At 40.9% G+C, this 21,022-nt stretch overlaps 2 protein-coding genes across 3 annotated transcripts in view; one reads left to right on the top strand and one right to left on the bottom strand.

The window, feature by feature from the left end:
- Positions 1 to 270: 270 nt before the first annotated feature.
- LOC109461994 (T-box transcription factor TBX5-like) lies at positions 271 to 17,088 on the bottom strand. Of its 2 annotated transcripts, none has more exons than XM_019758474.1 (6): positions 16,616 to 17,088; positions 12,148 to 12,418; positions 7,595 to 7,741; positions 6,757 to 6,836; positions 4,394 to 4,545; positions 271 to 2,379 (listed from the first exon to the last, which is right to left on the bottom strand). In XM_019758474.1, the coding sequence occupies exons 1-6, from the start codon at positions 16,840 to 16,842 to the stop codon at positions 1,151 to 1,153; spliced, it is 2,106 nt and encodes a 701-aa protein (XP_019614033.1). In that variant the 5' UTR covers positions 16,843 to 17,088; the 3' UTR covers positions 271 to 1,150. The 2 variants fall into 2 exon arrangements, with proteins under 2 accessions (XP_019614033.1, XP_019614034.1); XM_019758475.1 differs by lacking the exon at positions 16,616 to 17,088 and adding an exon at positions 14,855 to 14,916.
- Positions 17,089 to 18,644: 1,556 nt separating this feature from the next.
- Positions 18,645 to 21,022, top strand: part of LOC109461999 (GTPase Era, mitochondrial-like) — a 24,129-nt gene continuing 21,751 nt past the window's right edge. Inside the window, exon 1 of the mRNA XM_019758482.1 lies at positions 18,645 to 18,746. Coding sequence (XP_019614041.1) covers positions 18,653 to 18,746 — 94 coding nt within the window. The 5' untranslated portion in view covers positions 18,645 to 18,652. The remainder of the gene's footprint in view (positions 18,747 to 21,022) is intronic.

The following is a 21,022-nucleotide window of genomic DNA, read 5'->3' as shown; positions in this document are numbered from 1 at the left end:
GGTGCGGGAAGGACTAATTAACTGACTCAGGGTTTTATCAGTTTATTCCAACCATATTCTACTTGTAAAAAAGTCATGAAAAAGGTGACTTTATCTAATGATAGTTTTACTTTGTTTCTGCTAACTGTATCTGTTCATCATGTTTTGTTGTGACCTGTACTTACTGTAGCCCAGCGTGGCAAAATGCACAATAAAGGTCTTCATTCATTCATTCATTCATTCATTCATTCATTCATTCACTCACTCACTCATTCAAATAACACGAGAAAGTTGACCTGTGTTGAAACACTTTATTTCAAGCGTCAGTCTACTTAAGGTATGGCTTACTGGGGAAGTCATGAGTCTCCACGTGCATATCTTCATTTGGCACATTCCTTACTAAACATAACAACTTCTTACACATAGAACATCAAAATTAACAACAAATACAACAGAACAAAACAACAAAAAACATCTAATTTTCCTACTACATAAAAGTAGTTTTGTCAAATCTACTCTACTCAACATTGAACTTATTAAAAAAAACAGAACATCTAATAATGAACGAATTTGTACATCAAATCGAAAAACAACTTCTTTTCAAGTTGTCGAATCTTCTAGGTACGCTGCTGCTTATAATACTGCAATGGTCTTACAATAATCTTAAAAAATGACAACAAATTAGCAGCCCTGATACATTGCAACTTGACTTTTGTTTCTTCAAGCAACTTTTCTATCCAGGTACACTTGTAGGCCTTACATTGCAGTTACTGGACAGTCTTCATATAATATTTGTATAGAATCTCTTTTTCGTTTTAATTTACCCTGAGTTGACGAGAGAACTCCTGTCACCTTTCTTGAGGTGTCCAGTGAGGTAGCACCATATTCAGTTCCTTTTAGATGTTAGTATATACAGGCTGGTTTCATAATGAGAAGTACTAAGACTACTAATATGGGAGAGTTCTCATTGTTCTACTGAACACGTGTTTGATACTTTAAGCACTACAGGATTGTTGTTTAGTAGGTACTACTTTTCAGTAGAGTATGGCTTTTCGTAAAAACTATCCAATGTTGTGAGTTTCGGTAAGGCCTGAACTCAATGAAATTACACCTTTTCTGTCCTTGAGGGGAGAAGCGAGTTTCTTAAAGACATGCAACAGGCTGAAGTTTCTTATAAGACGATTCCCGAGGGTAGAGGGAAGTATCCCATGTGCGTAGGGTAAGCCTTGAGCTGGGCCTTGGTGCGGACGGCCACAGGGTTGATGATGGCGTCGTTACTGGTGGGAGTGAAGGCAGCGGACACTCCCTGGAAATGTCTCATGTAGGCCAGCGCCGTGGGCTGCAGAGACTGTGTAAGGGGGATGTCGGAGATCTGCTGTGGGTGGAGGCTGGCGGTGGAGCACGCCATCGGAGCCTGCATAGTTGTGGACGCCCGTAGTTTCTCCACCTCGGCCGGGTTGTAGAGCTCGCCTAACATCTCCTGCTGGATACATCTGGGCTGGACGCGGCTGACCAGCTGACCAAGGGACTGCAGGTTCACGTTAACGAGCAGGTCTGACGACAGGTGGCTCATTCTTGCCTCCGGTTGGTGGAATGGGCCGGAGTGGGTCGCCGCGGCGGTGGTCGATGTTTGTCGTCTACCGGCGGGGTTTGCAGTGAGTCCGCTCAGACAAGGCTGGCCGGGGATGTTGCTGGGAATGTTGAGTTGATGGGCGATGTGTGCGACGGGCGGTTGGACGGACGCGCTGCTCCGAGACGCCACCCTGGTGTACGGGTGCTCGCGGACCTGGCTCTTGCTCCTCATCACCAGCGGGTTGACGTTCACACTGGGTCTTGTGGACGCAGCAGCACTACTAGTGGCAGTGAACATCTCCGGGCTAACTCTAACAGTACTAGCAGCAGTTGTGTTGACGTTTGTCAGCCCCGACTCCAACATGCAGCTGGGAACGCTGAACGGTTCGAACCTGACGGCGTCGCTTCCTACGCTACACGCCGGCAGCACCAGGGTGCTGGGCAGCAGTACCGAGTCCTGAGTGCGTTTCGGTCCTTGTTCGACGCCTCTCGTAGCAGCAGTGGAATAGATACTTCCTGGCAGTGAAAAGTTCCTCTGCGAGCTGGTTGAGCTCGCGCTACTGGCCGAAGACGACGGGAAAACATCGTTGTGGACTCCTGAAGGGGTGGTGTGTTTACTGATGGCCAGGAGACCCTCGGGGTTTGGAGCGAAGGCGACCTGATGTTTATAGACGGCGTAGTGCGACTTGTTGCGGTGATGCAGGCGGCGGTGAGGCACGGAGAAGCTGTTGAAGATTTTGACGGAGAGCGGAGGCTCCTGGGCCACCTTGGCGGCATACGCGGAGAGCTGGTCAGCGGAGGGCACGCCGGGCTGGAGCGGTACAACACCTGGAGGGGGAGGGAACAAATCAAGTTTAGTTCCACAGATTCTTGAACTCGAGTACATATAAAATACAGGTTAATGTCATGCCATAAAAGTTTATACGAATGCGCTATTCAATTAACTGGTATATTGGAGTAAATTGGATACGATTTGGGTTTTTAGAATTCAAAACAAACACCAGGATCATGCCAATAGCAGCGATGGAAGTAATTGGTGTCTGCTGTATACACACAGTATAAAGTCCCAACCATATGTACATATTAGGGTATGTCATAGTTAAGAACTGGTCACATTCTTTGTAACTGGTCACATTCTTTGTAAAATAAAATGACGTCTTAAAGCTACGACAGAACCAACCATGGACAAAATTTACAACAAATCTTGTAGCAAGATGGATAAATGGCCCTAAAAATTTCCTTCATTTTCTGTGGTGTATTGTCATCTGACGAAGGTCGACCGAGCCCTAAAAGAAAACTGTTCCAGCCGTTTCGATCTAGCATACTAGTGGCTAGAAAACCGGTTCAAGGCAAAACCACCCCGCCGGGTGTTTAAACCAACTTACTCAACAATGTTATCTCTGAAGCACCTACACACCTCCAGTGACAACACACTGATAACACACACTCCCTTATCGCTGTCTGATCTAACTGGGAAAGGTGTACAGGACCAGGTATTACAGTATTATAGCCTGCTAGATACCGGCACCATAGTTGTTAGTATTGACAGATACAGGTCAGTGGGGGTGAAATATTGCACAGATCCAAAGTCTTGACAGATACTGTCTGGTCTGGTTTCTTTCTCTTTTCTCAACAACTCAAATGAACACTTCCTTTTTCCTGACATTTGTAGTTTTCATTCATCTAATTTAGAAAGTCTATCAATTCCTGAAAGAATGCCCACATGTTGTTTTGGTACTCTCAAAAGGAATCAAAATAACACAGAAACATTTTTTCTCACAGAGAAGCTAAGAAAGATGAGTTTGTATCCATAAACAGTTATCAGTTGCCTTGCTAATTTGCTACTTTGTCACTAAATGGTGTATGAGTTAGCAGGTGGAAAGCTATTGCCTTTATTTTTAGCCTTCAACTGTTGGGAAACACACCAGATAGATATAACGTTTGCTTTCGAGTATTTTTCTTTCTCAGAACAGCCTTAAGCCATCCGGTGCTATGGAAATGTCCTAAGATGGCAACAGAGACTTATGATGATCACTTCAAAGACACTTTAACAGCACTTCTTAAGATTGATGCACTGATTGTCCAAAGAGGTTATGTGACAGTGATGGTTTCTTTATGTCACGATTTTGTCATATAGGTTACAACGAGTGCGCTATCTTGGGCTGAGATCTTTTTTCGTTCATAGGTTAGCTGCCAAAAAAGTCAAGTGAGGTCTGAGACGTTATGTTTCCGACACTTAAGCTGTTAGGTTGGCGGACAGAAGGTCGTAAATCTCGCCTTGAGTGCCGCACATTTCTTTTGTTCTGGACGATAAATTGTGAAAACAGTTTTTAACCTATTTTTCAGTGGATTAGAAAGAATCAATTGTGCCTTTTTTTAGCCATAGGGAGTAAATTCTTGACTTGACAGAAGGACAAGTAGTCAATCAAGTCCCTATTCCTTCTATGTTAAATCTAAGCTTTTAACTGAATGTCGATCAACACTAAAAGCACAGGTAGTACTTAGTACATTGGAGTTTTGGGTTGAAAATCTTAACAGTGACCCTACAACTTTTTTCGCCCTTCGTTTCTTGTTTTCCACATAACGTGTCCATTAGAACATAACGTTACCAGACAGGTAGCTTGGCCTACATGCTAAACCCGTAATTAACGAGAGCGGTGCTTCCGTGGTGCGACAGAGACACCCCTGTCTGTCCTAATGATATACAATTGGCGTGGACGGCTCAGGCAGGAATTATGCGCCGCGGCCCGTCGATGGCAGGTCGTATATCACCCGGGGTGGCTCCCGCGGGTGTTAATTGCGCCGGACGGGCGGACGAATTACCCGGGCGTAATTTACGTACCCTGCTTGGGGGAGACGTGGGTGTCGGCGGCGGGAGAAGCTGTTTGTACGCCGTTTCCACAGGTGGTTTGGGGCAGCACGCAGGTGACGGGAGGGGGGGACTTCTGTGCCGGTGGTCGCACCATCCGCGGGACGGCCGGCACCTGCCCCTGGCTACTCATAAAAACACACAAAAGGACGGGAATTAAAGCCAAACACTCGGAATAAACACCTTCAAACAACCCAACCAAATAATATCACAAACTATCAATATAAAACATGACAATCATTTAGCACGAGCAAACAAAAACAGCAGTAACAGTGGACAAACTGAGCAGACTTTTTTTTGTATTCCATATGCCGCTAGCGTCACTCTTGGCTCCAGAACCCCCCCCAAATTTATTGGTGTCAGGGCAGGGTAGTTATTAACTCAATTACTGTGTCTGGCTAATTGGTTTATGGCTCGGAAGAGTCTCATTAGGACCCAGGCTTGATCAGCAGGTTTGGTCGGCATGACGACAGAGAGGAAAAATAAGCTCCATTCTCATCCATGCCAGATGCTTATGAATCTATTTTCCTACTAATGAATTTTAATGTCATTAGAAAACCAATCAGCAAATGATACATTCAAGTTGTCTCGGTAACTGTGAGCTATTTTAAAGATTTGTCAGACCAGGATCAAAATGGTAATATTCTTGAAAAAGTCCATCCTAACACATTATGTACAGTCACCTGTTATTCTTTAACTATGCAAGAGAATGCAAGTGCGCATCTTCTGTTACCACCCTCCAGGATAAGTGAAAAGATATCAGGAAATGGTGTGATTTGTAATTAGCCTTTTCACAAGAAAACTTGCCAGGTTCTTCTTAAATCTCACTGTTGTTGCTACACACATAGATAAGAAAATCACTTATAACACGTCCACACGAAAACGGATTAGCGAATTTCTAGATTAAAACGTGCCCTTTTCTGTCAGAAACTGATGAAAGTGCTGCGAGTTTTCGTACGAGAAGATGTTTTAAAGCTGGCGTTCCACCATGGGTGGTCGGCACACTACAGGGTGGCTAGGCATAGCTATAACCACATCCTGGTTAATAGGTAGGTCTTCCCAGTGCCTGTTAGTTCTCTGGAAGACCATTAACTCTCTAGAGCTCCACTCAGTCTAATCCACCGTGGACGTCCCCGACAAGATTTACGCCAAATGCCGTAAAGGAACGGACGTCTTGACACCTTAATTTCAATTTATTCGTGTACCCTGCTATCATAAACTTGGCGATCAATCTTGAGGAAGATGGCTTGCGTAGCGCGGCTTGTGAAGCCATTACGTCGATATAAAAGGGTGGTGCAGTGATTTAGGGGTTCTGCCAATACTTTGATTACCCCCCCTTTGGCGTTACCGGTAGTACGCTGAATGGACCAACTAACCTTTCCCGAAAACCGCTCGCGGCGAGTTGTCGGAAACTACAAGAGAAAAACCGTCGTATTTTCCCTGCCCTACATACCTGGATACCACTTTTCTTCACATAATGTCCTAATGTAAGACTACTACTTTTTAAACAGAGCTGAGGTCATTTCTTAATTAGCAGACCACCGGCCTTCTTGGTGAAGAAATGCAGGTCTAGCTGACTGGGGGATTGTTTACACGTTGGGTTGTTAATTGTACACTTTTAGCCCATTACTAAACAATATAAACCGTGTTAGGCTCTCAAATGCAAGCCATATATCAATGGAACTTAGATACATGTCTTGGAAAGAACTAAAGTGACTAATGTCTTTGGGCCCTAAGGATCCCTAAGTCTTTTAGGCTGTTATAAGAACTGTATTTACTAATTATACACCAATCGGTTAGATGCAGCTTTATATGCATTGTTCATATGCAATAACGTCATTTAGGAGGCATTGCTAAGAGATTTTAGTTGTCACAGGATGCATCTACTATGGTCAACGCAAAAACATTATATTTCAGAAATAAAACTAGCTAAACCTAACAGGAACTGTTTGAGCATGGACACTTAATTTTTTATTTTACTCATGTATTCTTTTTTGTTTGGTCGAATATTCAGGATGGTATCCTTTATTCATTGCACCCTGTGTGTTCTCCATGCATAACATGTAAGTTAGGCATTGTGGCAGTTCATAGCACTGTCACTAGAGGGAGCCGATGCAAGGTGGCTAGTAGAAAGTTTGCCTAACTCACAGTCTTCCTGTACAAATGAACTCAGATAACCTCAGCTACAGATGTTTAACTATACAAAAACAACAACTTGACTAACACAGCAATCTGACTAACAAGTCAATACAATGTGTGTAGCTTTGGAAATGTTGCTCATCAACAAAAAAGTTTCTTCTTCAATGTTTTGCCATGAAAAGAAAAAGAATACCAACCTCCTCTCTCTGCGATCCACAGACTCCAAGTTCCGTAGGTTCTTGGCAAACTTGTTGTTGTCCACCTTCAGCTTTCTGATCTGTAGCCACAAAAAAAGATAGGGCTAAGTACCATCCCCACTTATGTTATGATGATAAGTAGTGCTAAAAATACCATCTGCATATGCAGGTTAGGGCAAGTAAAATTGGAGCTGTACCGGATATTCAGGGTTCTCACCAGGATTTTTTCATAGCATAGGGGTCAGGTACAGAAGGGAAACTTTCGCTAAGTTGCACATTGAGTCAAAAAATTTGAAACTCATAACCCCCTGAGACACTATTTCTTGCTTATTGAGGGACAAATTTTGTGAAGTGAAGGTTTTCCCTTTGCTATATATAGCTTAATTCTAAAGTCATATTTTCATTTTTTTTGCAAGATTTATGAAGGTTCTAACCGAAAAAGACCCCTATTAATTATAAGACAACATAGTGGTCCAGATCACAGCATAGGGGGTCCAAATCACAGCATAGTGGGCCCCTATGCTCAAAAGAACTGGTGAGAACACTGATATTTCTGATGTCTACACCTAACTTCAGTGTGGCAATAGAGTAATTCAACATACAAATTCTGCTAGTACACAACAGTAAATTTATTTTCTTTTTCAGGGAGGCAAGATTTCACAGGTTTTCCCAGTGATGAATGTTGTAGTAATTCTGTAGTAAATAATAGAGCTTAAACATGTCTTTTGCAAACTCCCTGCACTTGCCACCACGGTGAAGTTCCATAAGCATGTCCATTTTCATAAAAACAGTGCTGCTGTGAAGATATTAGTGAATTTCAGTATCTCGTAGAACTGACCTTGTCGCTGTAGTATGAAGAGACAGCCATGAACTCGGTGACTGGGAAGGAGAACTGCCAGGAGGGTGCCACGGCCAGGTCTGACATGTTCTCTGCCTCCACTACCTGTACTACAGGCTGGTACTTGTGCATAGACCTCAGCTGGACCTACAACACAACAGGGACATTTCAGGCTATTGAAACCATAGATCAAATACATGTACATTGCACCATCAATTTGAAGCATGAAACAGTTTTTTAGCTAGGATTTTTTGGTTGGGTGTCCATTTTTTTATGCTATGCGCAGCGAAGATGCAGGGTGTCCAAAGGGAAAAAAATGTTATTTCTAAGGTATGTACAAAGTACCCTTGATTGGTAATTTTTCCCATTTGATCTGGCATTCTTGAACACAGAAATACAGTCACAATGCCCCTGTGCTGTATTGAAAATTTAGCGTAGGGGGTGAAAATTATAGCGTAGGGGGCCCCTATGCTACTTCGCGCTAGCTAGAGCCCTGCATAATGCTCTCAAACACTTGCTCTCTGCATTTTGAAGTTGAAGTTTTTTTTCTTCAGTAAACATTCAGTAAATCATTTTTGTATTTATAGTAAGGCTGAAGGGAGGCATATGTGCATGGGGGGGGGGGGTTTAGAGTGGAAAAAATCTTTATTACTTAGTGTCCTAGCAAAAAAGAAGGACGTACAATTTTCTTATTATTTTCAGTACAGGGCGTCCAAAAGACACCCTGGACAACCCCTAGCTAAAAAGCCTGGGCCATTAAATACTGAAGACATTTGTGTACATGAACCAAGATAAAACATAAAATCCTAGAAGACTTCTGGTAAGTACTGGGGGTCATACCTAGTATCAGTGACCTTCAAGGTCACCCTACTTCCTGTGTCATACCTTTTAGTCTGTCACTGTGCCTGTCAATCTTTCCCGACCCATGTGCTATCAACCTTTTCTGATTGGACAAACAGCCACACAAACCTACAGCTCATGCAAAACAGTACCTTAGTACCCAGCAGTAAAAAAAAAAAAGAAATCTATAAAATAAACATTATAGAATACAAGTTTTTAAGATAAAATGGTGAAAAATGAAAAATTATTGGTTTAAATCATTTCCAACTTTAACATTTTGAGAGGCTGAGAATCAATATATCCCATTGATGTAGCCTATATGTACCTGGACCTGAACCATTGTTTCAGTACACAGCCCTAAAACACTATTGATTGACAAAATAACCCCTTCTCTCCCATGTGACTCAGTATGGACAATAGCAGCTGTATGATTCACTGTGCCTGCTACTGTAAAAACATCTATTTTCCAGGGAACTAGAAAAAAAAAATTTCTTTGCAGCATTTCAATCTAAAATAAATCTATAATACAGTAATGCATTGTAAATATATATTTGTGGCTACATTAATTTGCAGTTAAGAGGTCACCACAATAATGTAAAAATAAAAACATGCTGCAAATGTTAAGAGATCTACAGTATACTACATGAGAAGCCGCTAACATTTGGCCCATTGCCACCACATGACCCCCACAGTAGGCGATTCTGTCAATTGTTGGGTTTTAAAAGCAATCGATGCACTTATTACTCCCCAGCTGTCTGGGTGGATACCCGACACTACCACAGCACTTCTCTGTTTTTAGAACATCACTGTCTGCTCTCAGCATTTTCAAAACTATCACAATTTTTTTTGCAATTTCAAAGCAGCAAAGCAAAAAAAATATTCTGGACGAGGAAAGCTGTCTGATTATATTTACATTCCTTAGCACAATTTTATTATTATGCCATACTCTAAGTGTTTGAAGTAGCCCAGAGACAAGGCGGAACTATAATTTTTGGTACCACGAATAAATAGCAAGAATCAGCCTATGATACAAAACAAGTAACAGATTACAAGCAACCTTTCTTTTGCCTCAAAGATATTGGTATTCTATGGAATATAGTTGATTCAATGTTCTACGGTTGAAAAAGTAACCAGAAAACTGACTTCGCTTACAGTTCCTTTGGGTGCACTTAAAAGTTGTCTATAACACACAGACCGACTCACAACTTCTCCAAAAAGACCTGAACACCCTGGAAGAATGGCAAAGCAAATGGCTCATGCAGTTTAATCCCGAAAAATGCTACATTATGCACATAACAAACAAACGAACACCACATGCAACTAGCTACCAGTTTTGTGGTCAGGCTCTAGCAACCACAAAAATCCATCCGTATCTGGGCGTCACGCTGACAAGCGGACTGAAGTGGGGTGCACATGTTAATAATATCACAACTAAGGCGAAACAGACATTGGGAGTGATTAAACGTAATCTGTGGGCATGTCCAACGAGAGTAAAATCACTTGCATACACGTCACTTGTAAGACCGAACCTAGAATACGCTGCGACAGTATGGGATCCATATACAAAGAAAGACAAAGACAAATTGGAAAGGGTACAGAATCAAGCTGCAAGATTCTGTATGAACAACTATGTAAGAGGTGCTAGTGTCACGGAAATGAAAAGAAACCTACAGTGGACCTCACTTGAAGATAGAAGAAAGATGTCTAGACTATGCATGATGTACAAAATGACTAATAAACTGGTGGATGTCCCAACTACTAAGTACCTAATACCAGCCCAGAAGAGAACAAGAAATAGCCACGCATTCAAGTACCAGAGTTATCAACCAAGGATTGAGGTGTTCAAGAATTCATTCTTTCCTAGAACTATCGCAGAGTGGAACTCAATGTCACCAAGTACAGTAGGGGCACTGTCAATAGATAGCTTTAAACAATGTCTAGAGCTAGAAGTTCAAGGGTTAGGTGTAACAAGTCGATCGGTGTAATATAGCCAGCTGCCGCCGCGCCGCGTGCCTGCGAAGCTGGTGTGTTACGCCGAAAGGCGGTTATACCGGCTATACAGATACAGATACAGAAAAGTTAGAAATGTTAAACAAAAACCTGTTATAAAATGTACATAAATAAGTAGAAATGCATTAGATAGACTTTGTGTATTGTGTACAATCCTCAAAGAAATTAATAATCAGTTGCAACTATTTTGTTGGTGTTTTGAAAATATGCACTACTACTATACAATCAAATGTCATGTAAATGTTGCAAACAACTGATATAAATTGCCAAAACTTATCCAGATTCTTACATCTGCTTGGAGATTATACAGGGCTCGAAATACATTTTTGAGAATAGGTACACTGGTGCACCCAACCTAAAAAATTGGGTGCATAAAAAAAGTTTTTGGGTTTACCATATGAAACAAAACCTATTTACCAATCGATATCATACTTCTCTTCCAAGCTTGAATCTGAAATAGGAGCTAACTTCAAATTCTTACACAAGTAGTACAACAAAGATTTTATTATTTTTCTGACACTTAGATGCCAGGAATATCCTGTATACTATTATACATTTAATATGTACAAACATATCTACCAAAATATTTGGGTGCACCGGTGCACCCACAGAAAATAATTGAGTGCACAGCTCCAATTTTGGGTGCACATGCACCCAGTATTTTGAGCCCTGTTATCATATACTTGTATTGTGTGTGGAATACAAAACATCTGGCTATACTGATCAATGTAAGACCACATGAATATTCAAATTCAGAGTCTATCCGTGAAATAAAAACACAGAGGACAAAAAGACCATTGAAGTGTGGACAATGGTACTTTGTTGACAAATATTCATAACACTCGGGCTCCAACTCATGAATAAATAAACATGATAAACATGTGTGCTCAAGGACAAGCCCTTGGAAAGTAATTCAAGGACAAACTACTTTACTAGCAATACTACACTATTATTGCCATTATTGTCATTGCAGAATTAGAATTGAGCACGACATACTCCGACCTTTATAAAATGAACTGAAACTGGCAGAGTTAAAGTGCCCTTGAATTTGTCAATTTAAGTGCTTAGACCTATTACCTTCACCAAGAAGGCTTGTTGTGTGTGCTTTTCTGTACCTGTATCTGTATAGCCAGTATAACTGCCCCTTGGTGTAACACACCAGCTTCTGTATCTGTATAGCCGGTATATCCACCCCTTGGTGTAACACACCAGCTTCTGTATCTGTATAGCCAGTATAACCACCCCTTGGTGTAACACACCAGCTTCTGTATCTGTATAGCCAGTATAACCACCCCTTGGTGTAACACACCAGCTTCTGTATCTGTATAGCCAGTATAACCACCCCTTGGTGTAACACACCAGCTTCTGTTATGAAGCACATGGGTTGTAATGTAATTTTGTGATACTGAAAGAATGTCTAGGCAAAATGCTGGTAAAGAAACCTAAGTGTATCATGTCCATTGGAATTATTTGCATAAAAAGACAAAAAAATCATAAAAATGCTGTTCTGTTGTTCACTATTTCACCTTGTTTTGACCTAGAATTCGGACCTAGAACTTGTGGAAGGTTTTTACAGTATATTACCAGTACCATTCGGTAAAGCTAAAATATAAATTGCAATGAAAACAGATACATTTGAAAATAAACATTTCATTTCAAAATCTACAGTAAAGAAGCCCTGGGTTTAGAGGTTTGCTACCTACCATGTTTTTCCCATCATGCACCCTGCTGCTGAGCTTGAGCGCGGGAAAGGCCAGCGGGCGCTCCATGAGTTTGGCGCCGTACTCCGGACACTTGGGGTGGACGTACACGCTGTCCGCTACGCTGGGCTTGGCATCGCGCCCCACCACGACCCACTGGTTGTTACGGTAGGCGTAGAGCGAGTCGTCAGTCAGGATCATCTTTACCAGGACGTAGTACTTCCGCTCGGGTTGTAAGCCAGAGAGGTTCAGACTCAGTGTCGGAAACATGCACCTGTGGTTAAAACAAAATTAAACATTGCTCAACAAATGCCCCTGCAATTCCGGAGCAAGCAGCTAGGAGGCTCAAATTCGTGGGACTTCTTGCCATACACAAGAGCTACCTACCATCCCAATTTCATGACCTTAGCATGTCTAGATCATGAGATATCAAAACTGTTCTGCTGCAGTACCATAACAAGCCGCCAGGGGGCCCTAATCTAATCATTTCAAGGTCTTATCAAGACCTACCCACCTACCAAAAACATGTATCAAGACAATCCATCAAAGCCTACTCGAGTTATGTTTTAACTTGGGGTGCTCTGGCCTCTTTGCGATTATCATGCATCTAAGTATGGTCAATATTTTACATTCACATAAAACACAGTGCTGTGTACTGCGTACTACTACTAGTACTAGTATGCTGGATCAGTTCTTGACTTCTGAAACACATTTCATAGGAAATTAATACTGTAACTGCAACAATCAAACAGCAAAGTCGGCTAGTGTGTAACCTTTAGCACACTACTGTGGCCTTTGGGCTACCACATTCCAAATCAGTAAAAATTTGGTTAGCAGGTTTAGGCCGCAGTAGGGAAATGGTTGTACCGGCATAAAAAATCTTCTTTGCAATTTCAAACAAAACTACTGCATGATGCTAAAAAATGGGCCATTTGAGGGATACCCAAAGGGAAAAAAATGTTATTTCTAAGGTAATGTACAATGTATCCTTGATTGGTAATTTTTCACATTTGATCTGGCATTCTTGAACAAAGAAATACAGTCACAATGCCCCTATGCTGTCTTAAAAATTAGCATAGGGGGGAAATTTAGCGTAGGGGGTCAAAATTATAGGTTAGGGGGGAAATTTAGCGTAGGGGGTCAAAATTATAGCGTATGGGGCCCCTATGCTACTTTGCACTAGCTAGAACCCTGGCATCATGTTCAATTGAATTTTTAATGATTTTATATTTTGACGGAGGGCGAACATTTGCCGTGTTGTATGATGAATGTCTAACTAATTGGACCATGGAATGAGCTGGATAAAAGTAAATCCAACAATAATCTAGCACTGTTGAGATTAAAGAAAAATGTCTCTGGTCTGTGCAAACCTCAACTCAAGAAGGTTTTTCATTTTGTCATATAATGAAAAGTTTATTGCAAATTCTTGCCCGGAGGCAAATTACAAAACATAAAAGAACAATGAAACAGAGTATAAAATAACTAAAGTCTACATGATTAAGGTAGCTGTCTAGAACTATAACTATATGTCTAAAACTATGTCTGAAGGGTTTGACTTCTCTTCTGTAAACCATGGAAGACGTAATGTCCCACCTTTTCCAAAATTTGTGGGTTTTGGGAGGTTAAAAGAAGAATAGTTTTTTCTTGGTCTGTAAGTTTAGAGAAATTGGGATAAATCACACAGAAGGTCTTGATTTCATCAATATTCGCATGAAAATTTGGGGTTATGAAACAATCTACCGAAGCATTTAGCATGGTGGATTGATTCATAATGCTATGTCTGAATCACGAATGGTTTGGCTCAGAAATTGAGCTGGGACTATTCTTGCCTATTAGAGGCCTGATAAGCCTGAATGACTTTCATCAAGCATGAAATTCCCTGAATATTTGATGAGGCTTCCAGGTTATTAGGTTCTACGGTAAATTTTACACAATTTGGGATAGCTGTGGAGAAAAGAAATCATTATAAAAGAAACAAGTCTTATAGTTATACAACGGATATGGTTCTGCCATTCCTGAATTAGTTTTCTGCATCTGGGTTGAGCAGGAAAAATAGATGAAATTTCCATAATGGAAAACAAAAGAGGAAAACAATACGAATTGTAACTCTAGACTGGAGCAAATGGCAGATGGTTTGGCAAAGTAAGCCATGTTTTCCAGCAATATGATAGAATATATCCATGTACCCATCTTTTAGTGAAGATGTATTGATGTGATATTTCTAAACATGAATAATTTTTGTAAGAAGAATTTTCATGGCTTGCAGACGAACGTAATTGTTATCATCCATAAACAGAGAAGATTATGAATGAATGAATGAAAATGTCTGCAAGCTTGGGTTATGGAGGAAAGCGACATATTCTCATCGCAAATAGCGCACATCACGGTGGAAATTGAGGAAACAAAAGCTGGCAAAGACTCGGTTCTGTGTCGCATTAAAATTCCAATCCAAAATCAATCAAATTTTCCATGCTTGAAATGACATCCAGCTGTACCGAGTAGGCTAGGCCTTTTCGGATGCGGACATAAATGCTCAGTCAATACACTCTAGTTAATCGTACGATTTTAGACCGTTCCAAGCCACGGACCACTCTAAAAAAATAACATATTCATCTTCACAATATCACACTGTATATATGCGGGTTTCTAGAGTCTATAAGCACGAATTATGCCGGTAAAAATGCTCGAAACAGACAAAGGAACTGCGTACCTCTATTCCCCAAGTCAGCCATTTTGGATTACGACGGCAAGAGAACGCAAAGCGTAATTGGTTTCAAATTACGAAGAGATATTAAATTTTTTCCTCAATATTTGACGAAAAAAATTGCTAAATTTATCAATATAAAACTAAATAAAATTATGCTTTGAAATATTTTATTTTGGGGATGAATTAAGGGCGCTGGAGATGATATCTTTGCCCTTTCGCTTAGATGTTTTGCCGCAGCGTTTCCATGTGGTGAATGTTGCATTTTGGGTATTTTTTCCAGTTGCCAGCAACTTGTTGAAACCACACGGTTGACAAATAAACAAACAAACAATCGCTTTAACTAGATGCAAGAGGGAAAAGACGATATATTTATCCAAAATTCTCTTTTTTAAGTTCGTATATGAGCCAGACGTTTCCAACATCTGCTTGTAGATTACCAAGTTCTCGTGGAAAGGCTGATTTGCATATTTTTCAATCAACGGGACCTATGAATACGAAATGAGGGAATACTATTGTCTAGGCACAGTGGGGGACCAGGCTATCACACCACCCTAAGAAAAAAGAGTGAGTTGACGCCACGATGTCGCTAAATATTTGTGGTAATCTTTATCTTACTTTGTCGGTTAGACTACGAACGTAGGGAAACAGAAACAAACTTTACAAAGATAAAAAGAAACAAAAATTGCCGCCTTTCCCGTCTAAAAGTTGTAACTAAAACCATGGAGGTAGAAGATCCTTTATCTTATAACTTTTTTTTTTACTCCATGCTAAAACCCTAGTATTGAACAGCAAGAGCCGGAAATATATTGCATAATTTTTGGGATCAGTTTTGATTTTTAAGAAATCGCATCATTTGTGACTCTGTACTTTGGATGAGATTTTTCACTAGATCTGAAACTACAGATGGAAACTTTTTTTATAAACAAAATTCAGTAGGAAGGTCCACAATAGTTACCAACCAGTAAGAAAAGTAGTGTGCTTGAATAATTTGTTTTCCGGCAGTTAGCAAATTTGGGGATTGTCTGACACGATAATTTGCAGACGGCTTTATTTCCGGCTCCCCAAAATGAAAGAATTTTCTGGTGTGAACTACATTCTCGACTCCCACCATGCCATATACACTAGCTCTTGAAAAATCGTCTCCATTGTCTGAAATTCTGAATACACACGTGATAAAGAAAACTCTGTGACATGCAAAAGCTCCCTTGGGCGATTGGCAGACGACACTTGAATAGGCTAACCTCTCACGTAGGTGTGAGTTTGTTTTGTGGCCCACCGCATGGGGAGAGATGCAGCCGGTTCCCACAAAAACCAAGGAACCGTTCAAGGAAAAAAGTGGCAAAATACGACAATGTATTTTCTGTCGTTACAATATAGGTCTATGAAGAAGTCCTTTTTAAGGCCTTATTGTATAATTTTGGCTCAGGATTCGGAAAAAAAATGTGTGTACGTAATACCGAGTGTCAGATTTCGTAAAATCTAACATATAATATAAGCACATGACTTTGTCACGTGGGTATCCACTGTCCAAAAAAAAAAAAAATCAACGGTAGAATTTAAATTTCAAGATTTTTTTTCAGAAACTGACAAAATAGACAAAATACCGACATGAAAAGAAATGATGTACGAAAAAAGAAAGCCGACAAATAAGCTATGCTTCAAAATTATGGCAAAATGCAAAAAGATTTTCACTCCGAAAAATATTCAAGTTACTTCAGTAAAACCTGTTGAAATAAACAAAAAAAAAAGTATAAAAGTACTGACCTTCCTTTCGTGTTGATGATCATTTCCGTCCCGGCTTGGTGGAAAAGTTCCCACAACTTGCGGTTCTCCGCTTCCAGTTCAACTTTGGGTCTCGTCGGCATCCGGCCCGACTGTTCCCGGGTCGCCTTCTGGTACATGCACTGCCGCTGGGTTTCCCGTAACACCGCTCGCTGGTCGCACGGCATGCTGTTCTCATGTGCTCGAAGCTGATCCCGTGGAGGTATCATGAAGAATCCTTGGTCTAAAATTCCCGCGGGATTCTGAGAGAAAATATCGTCTGAAACAGACGATATCCTGACAGAAAAGAAGTCTGCTAACGACTGTGTGGTTAGTCTGAGGAAAATGTCCTTGGTCTAAAATTCCCGCGGATTCTGAGAGAAAATATCGTCTGAAACAGGCGATAACCTGACAGAAAAGCTGCTTGCAGACGACTGTGTGGTCAGACTGAGGGAATATATGAATTAGCGCTGTTGACAGTGCGAGTTTACAAGTGAACACGTAGGTGTGAGAGAGCACAAATGATGCTGATTGGAGGGGCACCGATCAACCAATCAGAGCCCGAGATGTTGCCTGTCACCGTTGCCAGACGAGTAAATGGTGATTATCATATCACACTGTTGGTATAATGTCGTCTGGTGTTCAAAAGGACGCCGACGGCAACATTTTCATATTAATGCCAGATATTTCTCGTGTCTGGTGTCTAAAAGGATTTTTGCTTCCTCTTTTGTTTGAAATTCAGGCTTCCCACGTTGTTCTGAAGCGTGTCTGTGCCAAGTTCAACAGTTAGCTAAATACGTCATTGTTTGACACTACTGTCTGGGCACTTTGAAATGCCTGACGAATGTTCATGTGAACAGAAATAAACTCTACGGTGGTTAAACTCCCTATCCAAATTATGGCTCCCAATTTGGCTAAATTTTACTTATTTTTAACCGGCATTGTTATCCCGGTGCAATGTCCAAAATTTCTTCATATATGAGAATCTTCAACGTGATACTAGTATACGGACGTCCTTGTAAAAGAAATAATATGTTTTCAACAAGGAACTTAAAATGTCCTTGGTTTTCACTTAGGCTAAATTTGACCGTAAACCTGGCGCTTCTATCAAGTAGGCAGTAGTATCAGTCTTGTAACATAAGATTTGTCGTCCCCTACCCTAGAGATAGCCTAGCATCCAGTCTTATTAGTGCGCTTCCAGTTGTACCGGTCGTATCCTAATCGTATCCTCCAAGCACAGGCTGGCGGGGAAGGTCCTCACCAACCTCCGCTTGGAGACTGAGCGCCAGCGCGATAATTAAAAGAGATTGACCCGTTCACATAGGTTAATGTCTCCAAGTAAATTTTGATATCAGACCATAGCTTGATATGTACGTGTCTGTTTTACATTTTGACGTGCGCAGTGCACTTTTTTCTTTCTTTCTCTTTTAGCCTCGATCAGCAGACTTCTTTGCAGGGCCCTTTACACGTTCTTTTGAATTGAACGACCTGAATCAAATTATATACTGTAGTTATTCGGTACTCTATTAGGTTATAAATATCTAGAAACCTAGGCGATTGCCTATAGTACTTTCGTAGAAAATTAAAGATTTAAGTCTGCACACATAATAGAGGCTACAAGTTACTAGTATAGCCTCCACCAGACTTCATTCAGTGCTCCACCAAACTTCATTCAGGCTATGCATATGGCCGGCTAACTCCCCAGGCCAGTTTACAATGACTCTACTTTTAGGCCGATCTCAACTTTTTATTCAGCCTGCACAGGGGCTTAGTGGAGACTAGTGGCCAGCGTCTCTCTCTTCGCCCTTCCCCCAGTATAATCTCCAAGCAGATCTTTTGGTGGGGGTAAGACAGTATCAAATTGGCCAGTCTGTATCCATTGGGTGGGGGAATGGATACAAACTGGCCAATTTGATACTGTCTTACCCCCACCAAAAGATCTGCTTGGAGATTACCCCAGTATAAACTAAAGCAGCACCACACATCTGCTTGAAGATTAGACTCAATTTTGACCTTCGACCTACTGCGTCACCCTCGAAGATGGCGGCGCCCATGATAAAACGCGCGCTCGTGATGAGATTTTCCCTCAGCTGCCAGAAACAGAACAGATTACCCAGCTTATTAAGCACAAGGGGTGAGTATGACGTGGGTTCATCATTATGGCTCACAGTAATTATTATCAAGTGTCGTGAAAAGCAATTGACACTAGAAGTTATGTTGCGTCGTGTGGCGTGTGGGGAGGGGGGCATATATGGCGCACTTGGTCAAAATATGAACAAATATTTCTTTGTTGTTTCTAAATAGTTCGACCAAAATTTATGTCTCATTTACTGGCCTTAGTCATTTTGTAAGGTACAAATAAAATTTTCATTTCTTAACATTTTCTCTTTTCCATTGGAATTGATTTTGACATTCAATCATGTTAGTTTTCCAGTATATAAATAACGTTATATATTTAACTCACGACATAAATTTGCTCATTTTGTAGCTGACTTGTAAGTTGTACGATTTACACTACAGTATGCTCAAAAACTTTTGTTTGAAACAAATGAAAATTCATCAGAGTGTGGATGTCATCCCTATATCTATTACACAGTCAAATCAACAAGTTGATTTTTTACCTCCGGGTAGGGATGTATATCCCGTGCGCGGAGGTTTTGTAAGGGAAGACGAAAATTGCGTTCGCAGCAGTTTCTAGCGTTTGGGTGGACGGATATGTCTGGGACTTGGTATACGTTTTGCTATTGGGCTGTAGATGGTGCACGTTGTTTTGGTTTTTTAGTATGTGTGTTTTAGTGCGTGAAAATGATGGGTTTAGACCGCCGATGGACACCCCTTTCAGTGTGAAAGTGGACCTCTACGTTTGACCTTTGCATGTATAAGGACCATTGAGGTCTCGACCACTGATCTGACCTTTCACACAGAGGGGTGTCAGCATTCTCGATAAATTCTTTCTTTGAAACTGTTCAGATGTGAACCACATGTGCCGTCAATCAACGTCTCATTATTGTGCCTGCATACTCTAACACAGGTCGTATCAGAGTCGTATACACAGTTTCCAGGTCCTCTGGTGGCATCCCGCCCTTCTTGAGCATGCGGAGAAAGTGAAGACGGGTTGAGCCTTTCTTTGCCATGTGTAAGATTTGGCTGTCCCACCCAAGGCTGCGGTGACGTTTGAAGCCCAGATACGTGGCACATTCAACAACCGGGACTTCTTTGCCTCCAAGTGTGAGGGGAGGTGGAACAGGTGGATTTTTTGAAAAGCACAGTCTCAACTCATAGGACTTATCCCCGTTCATAATCATATTGTTCTTGTTCGCACAGGTGTCAAGTTGCGTAGCTTCCTCTTGCATAGTTGTGTCACGTGGTATTCGCGTGAACACACACACACCCAGACACCATTCACTAATTTAAAGAACAGTCCCAACATGCACCCAACATTCTGCAACATACATTACAATACCCGGAGGTACAAAATCTACGATTTTCCTTGTTTAAAAATATTAATGACAAAAACTTAGTTTTACAGTCTAAAACCTGAGTAGCATAATTTTAATGTGGATACCCAACCCCAATAATCCCAACTGGGGAAAACAATGGGGGAAAAATACACATCAGTCCAAACAGTTATGCCAGACAGAAGTGTGTTGTCTGCTCTGGTCTGAAATAATACAGTTTTTTTTTTCAGAAATGATAGGTGTGAATTACCTGCTAACTCTATTGTTTTATTGCTTTGCATACAATAAATACTATTGTACCATCTATATAGAATTAAAATGCCCACCAGCCAACAAGTGCAGACAAATTCACAGAGAGGACAAAAGATAAAAAGCCACCAAAAAAGTACAATAGGTTTGGTAATCAGGATATTGCAAAAACCCAAACCCAAGACATTATTGCTACGTGGCAAACTCCAGAAAGCAGAAAACGTGTACTAGATTTAAAAACTCTGAAAGAAAGACCAATAATATGAAACAGTCTCTTAGTCAGTTAGTCCAAAAGGTAATGTACTGTAGAAGGGACTGAAAAAAATATATAAAGTGTATACTCCAGTGGTTTATGACCCTGACTCTGGACCGAAAAGTCATGAGTTTGATTACCACCAGGGCATGCAGACCGCCTAATGTACACATAATGCCATTTACTTTAAAAGTTCACTGTCTGAGAAAAATGGAGGTGTTCACAGACTAGAGTTCATGGTGACAGGTGCAGAGAAAAGAAAGTGATGATAAAAAAATTAACAGCCTACTAAGTGTTAGCCTACTAGTAGTAATGATATTTAGTTCACAGTATAGAAGTGACTGTGCAAACTGTGTACCCTTAAAATAGCTACATTATGTGGTTTATTCGGTGGTCATCACCTGACCAGGGATTATGTCATCATATACATTTGTACATCTCAGGGGGGGG

This window comes from Branchiostoma belcheri, unplaced genomic scaffold (assembly GCF_001625305.1).
Source record: "Branchiostoma belcheri isolate BF01 breed outbred unplaced genomic scaffold, Haploidv18h27 scaffold98, whole genome shotgun sequence".
NCBI classification, from domain to species: Eukaryota; Metazoa; Chordata; class Leptocardii; order Amphioxiformes; family Branchiostomatidae; genus Branchiostoma; species Branchiostoma belcheri.
Note: the sequence above shows the minus strand (reverse complement) of the source record. Positions and strands in the feature narration are given on the sequence as shown.

Coding starts and splice junctions, on each gene's coding strand:
- LOC109461994 (XM_019758474.1), bottom strand. CDS start 16,842: ATGATACCTCCACGGGATCAGCTTCGAGCACATGAGAACAGCATGCCG. Junction 4,546..6,756: donor GTGGATCGCAGAGAGAGGAG/GTTGGTATTCTT, acceptor TTTTATGAGTAG/CCAGGGGCAGGTGCCGGCCG. Junction 2,380..4,393: donor CCACGTCTCCCCCAAGCAGG/GTACGTAAATTA, acceptor CTCCCCCTCCAG/GTGTTGTACCGCTCCAGCCC.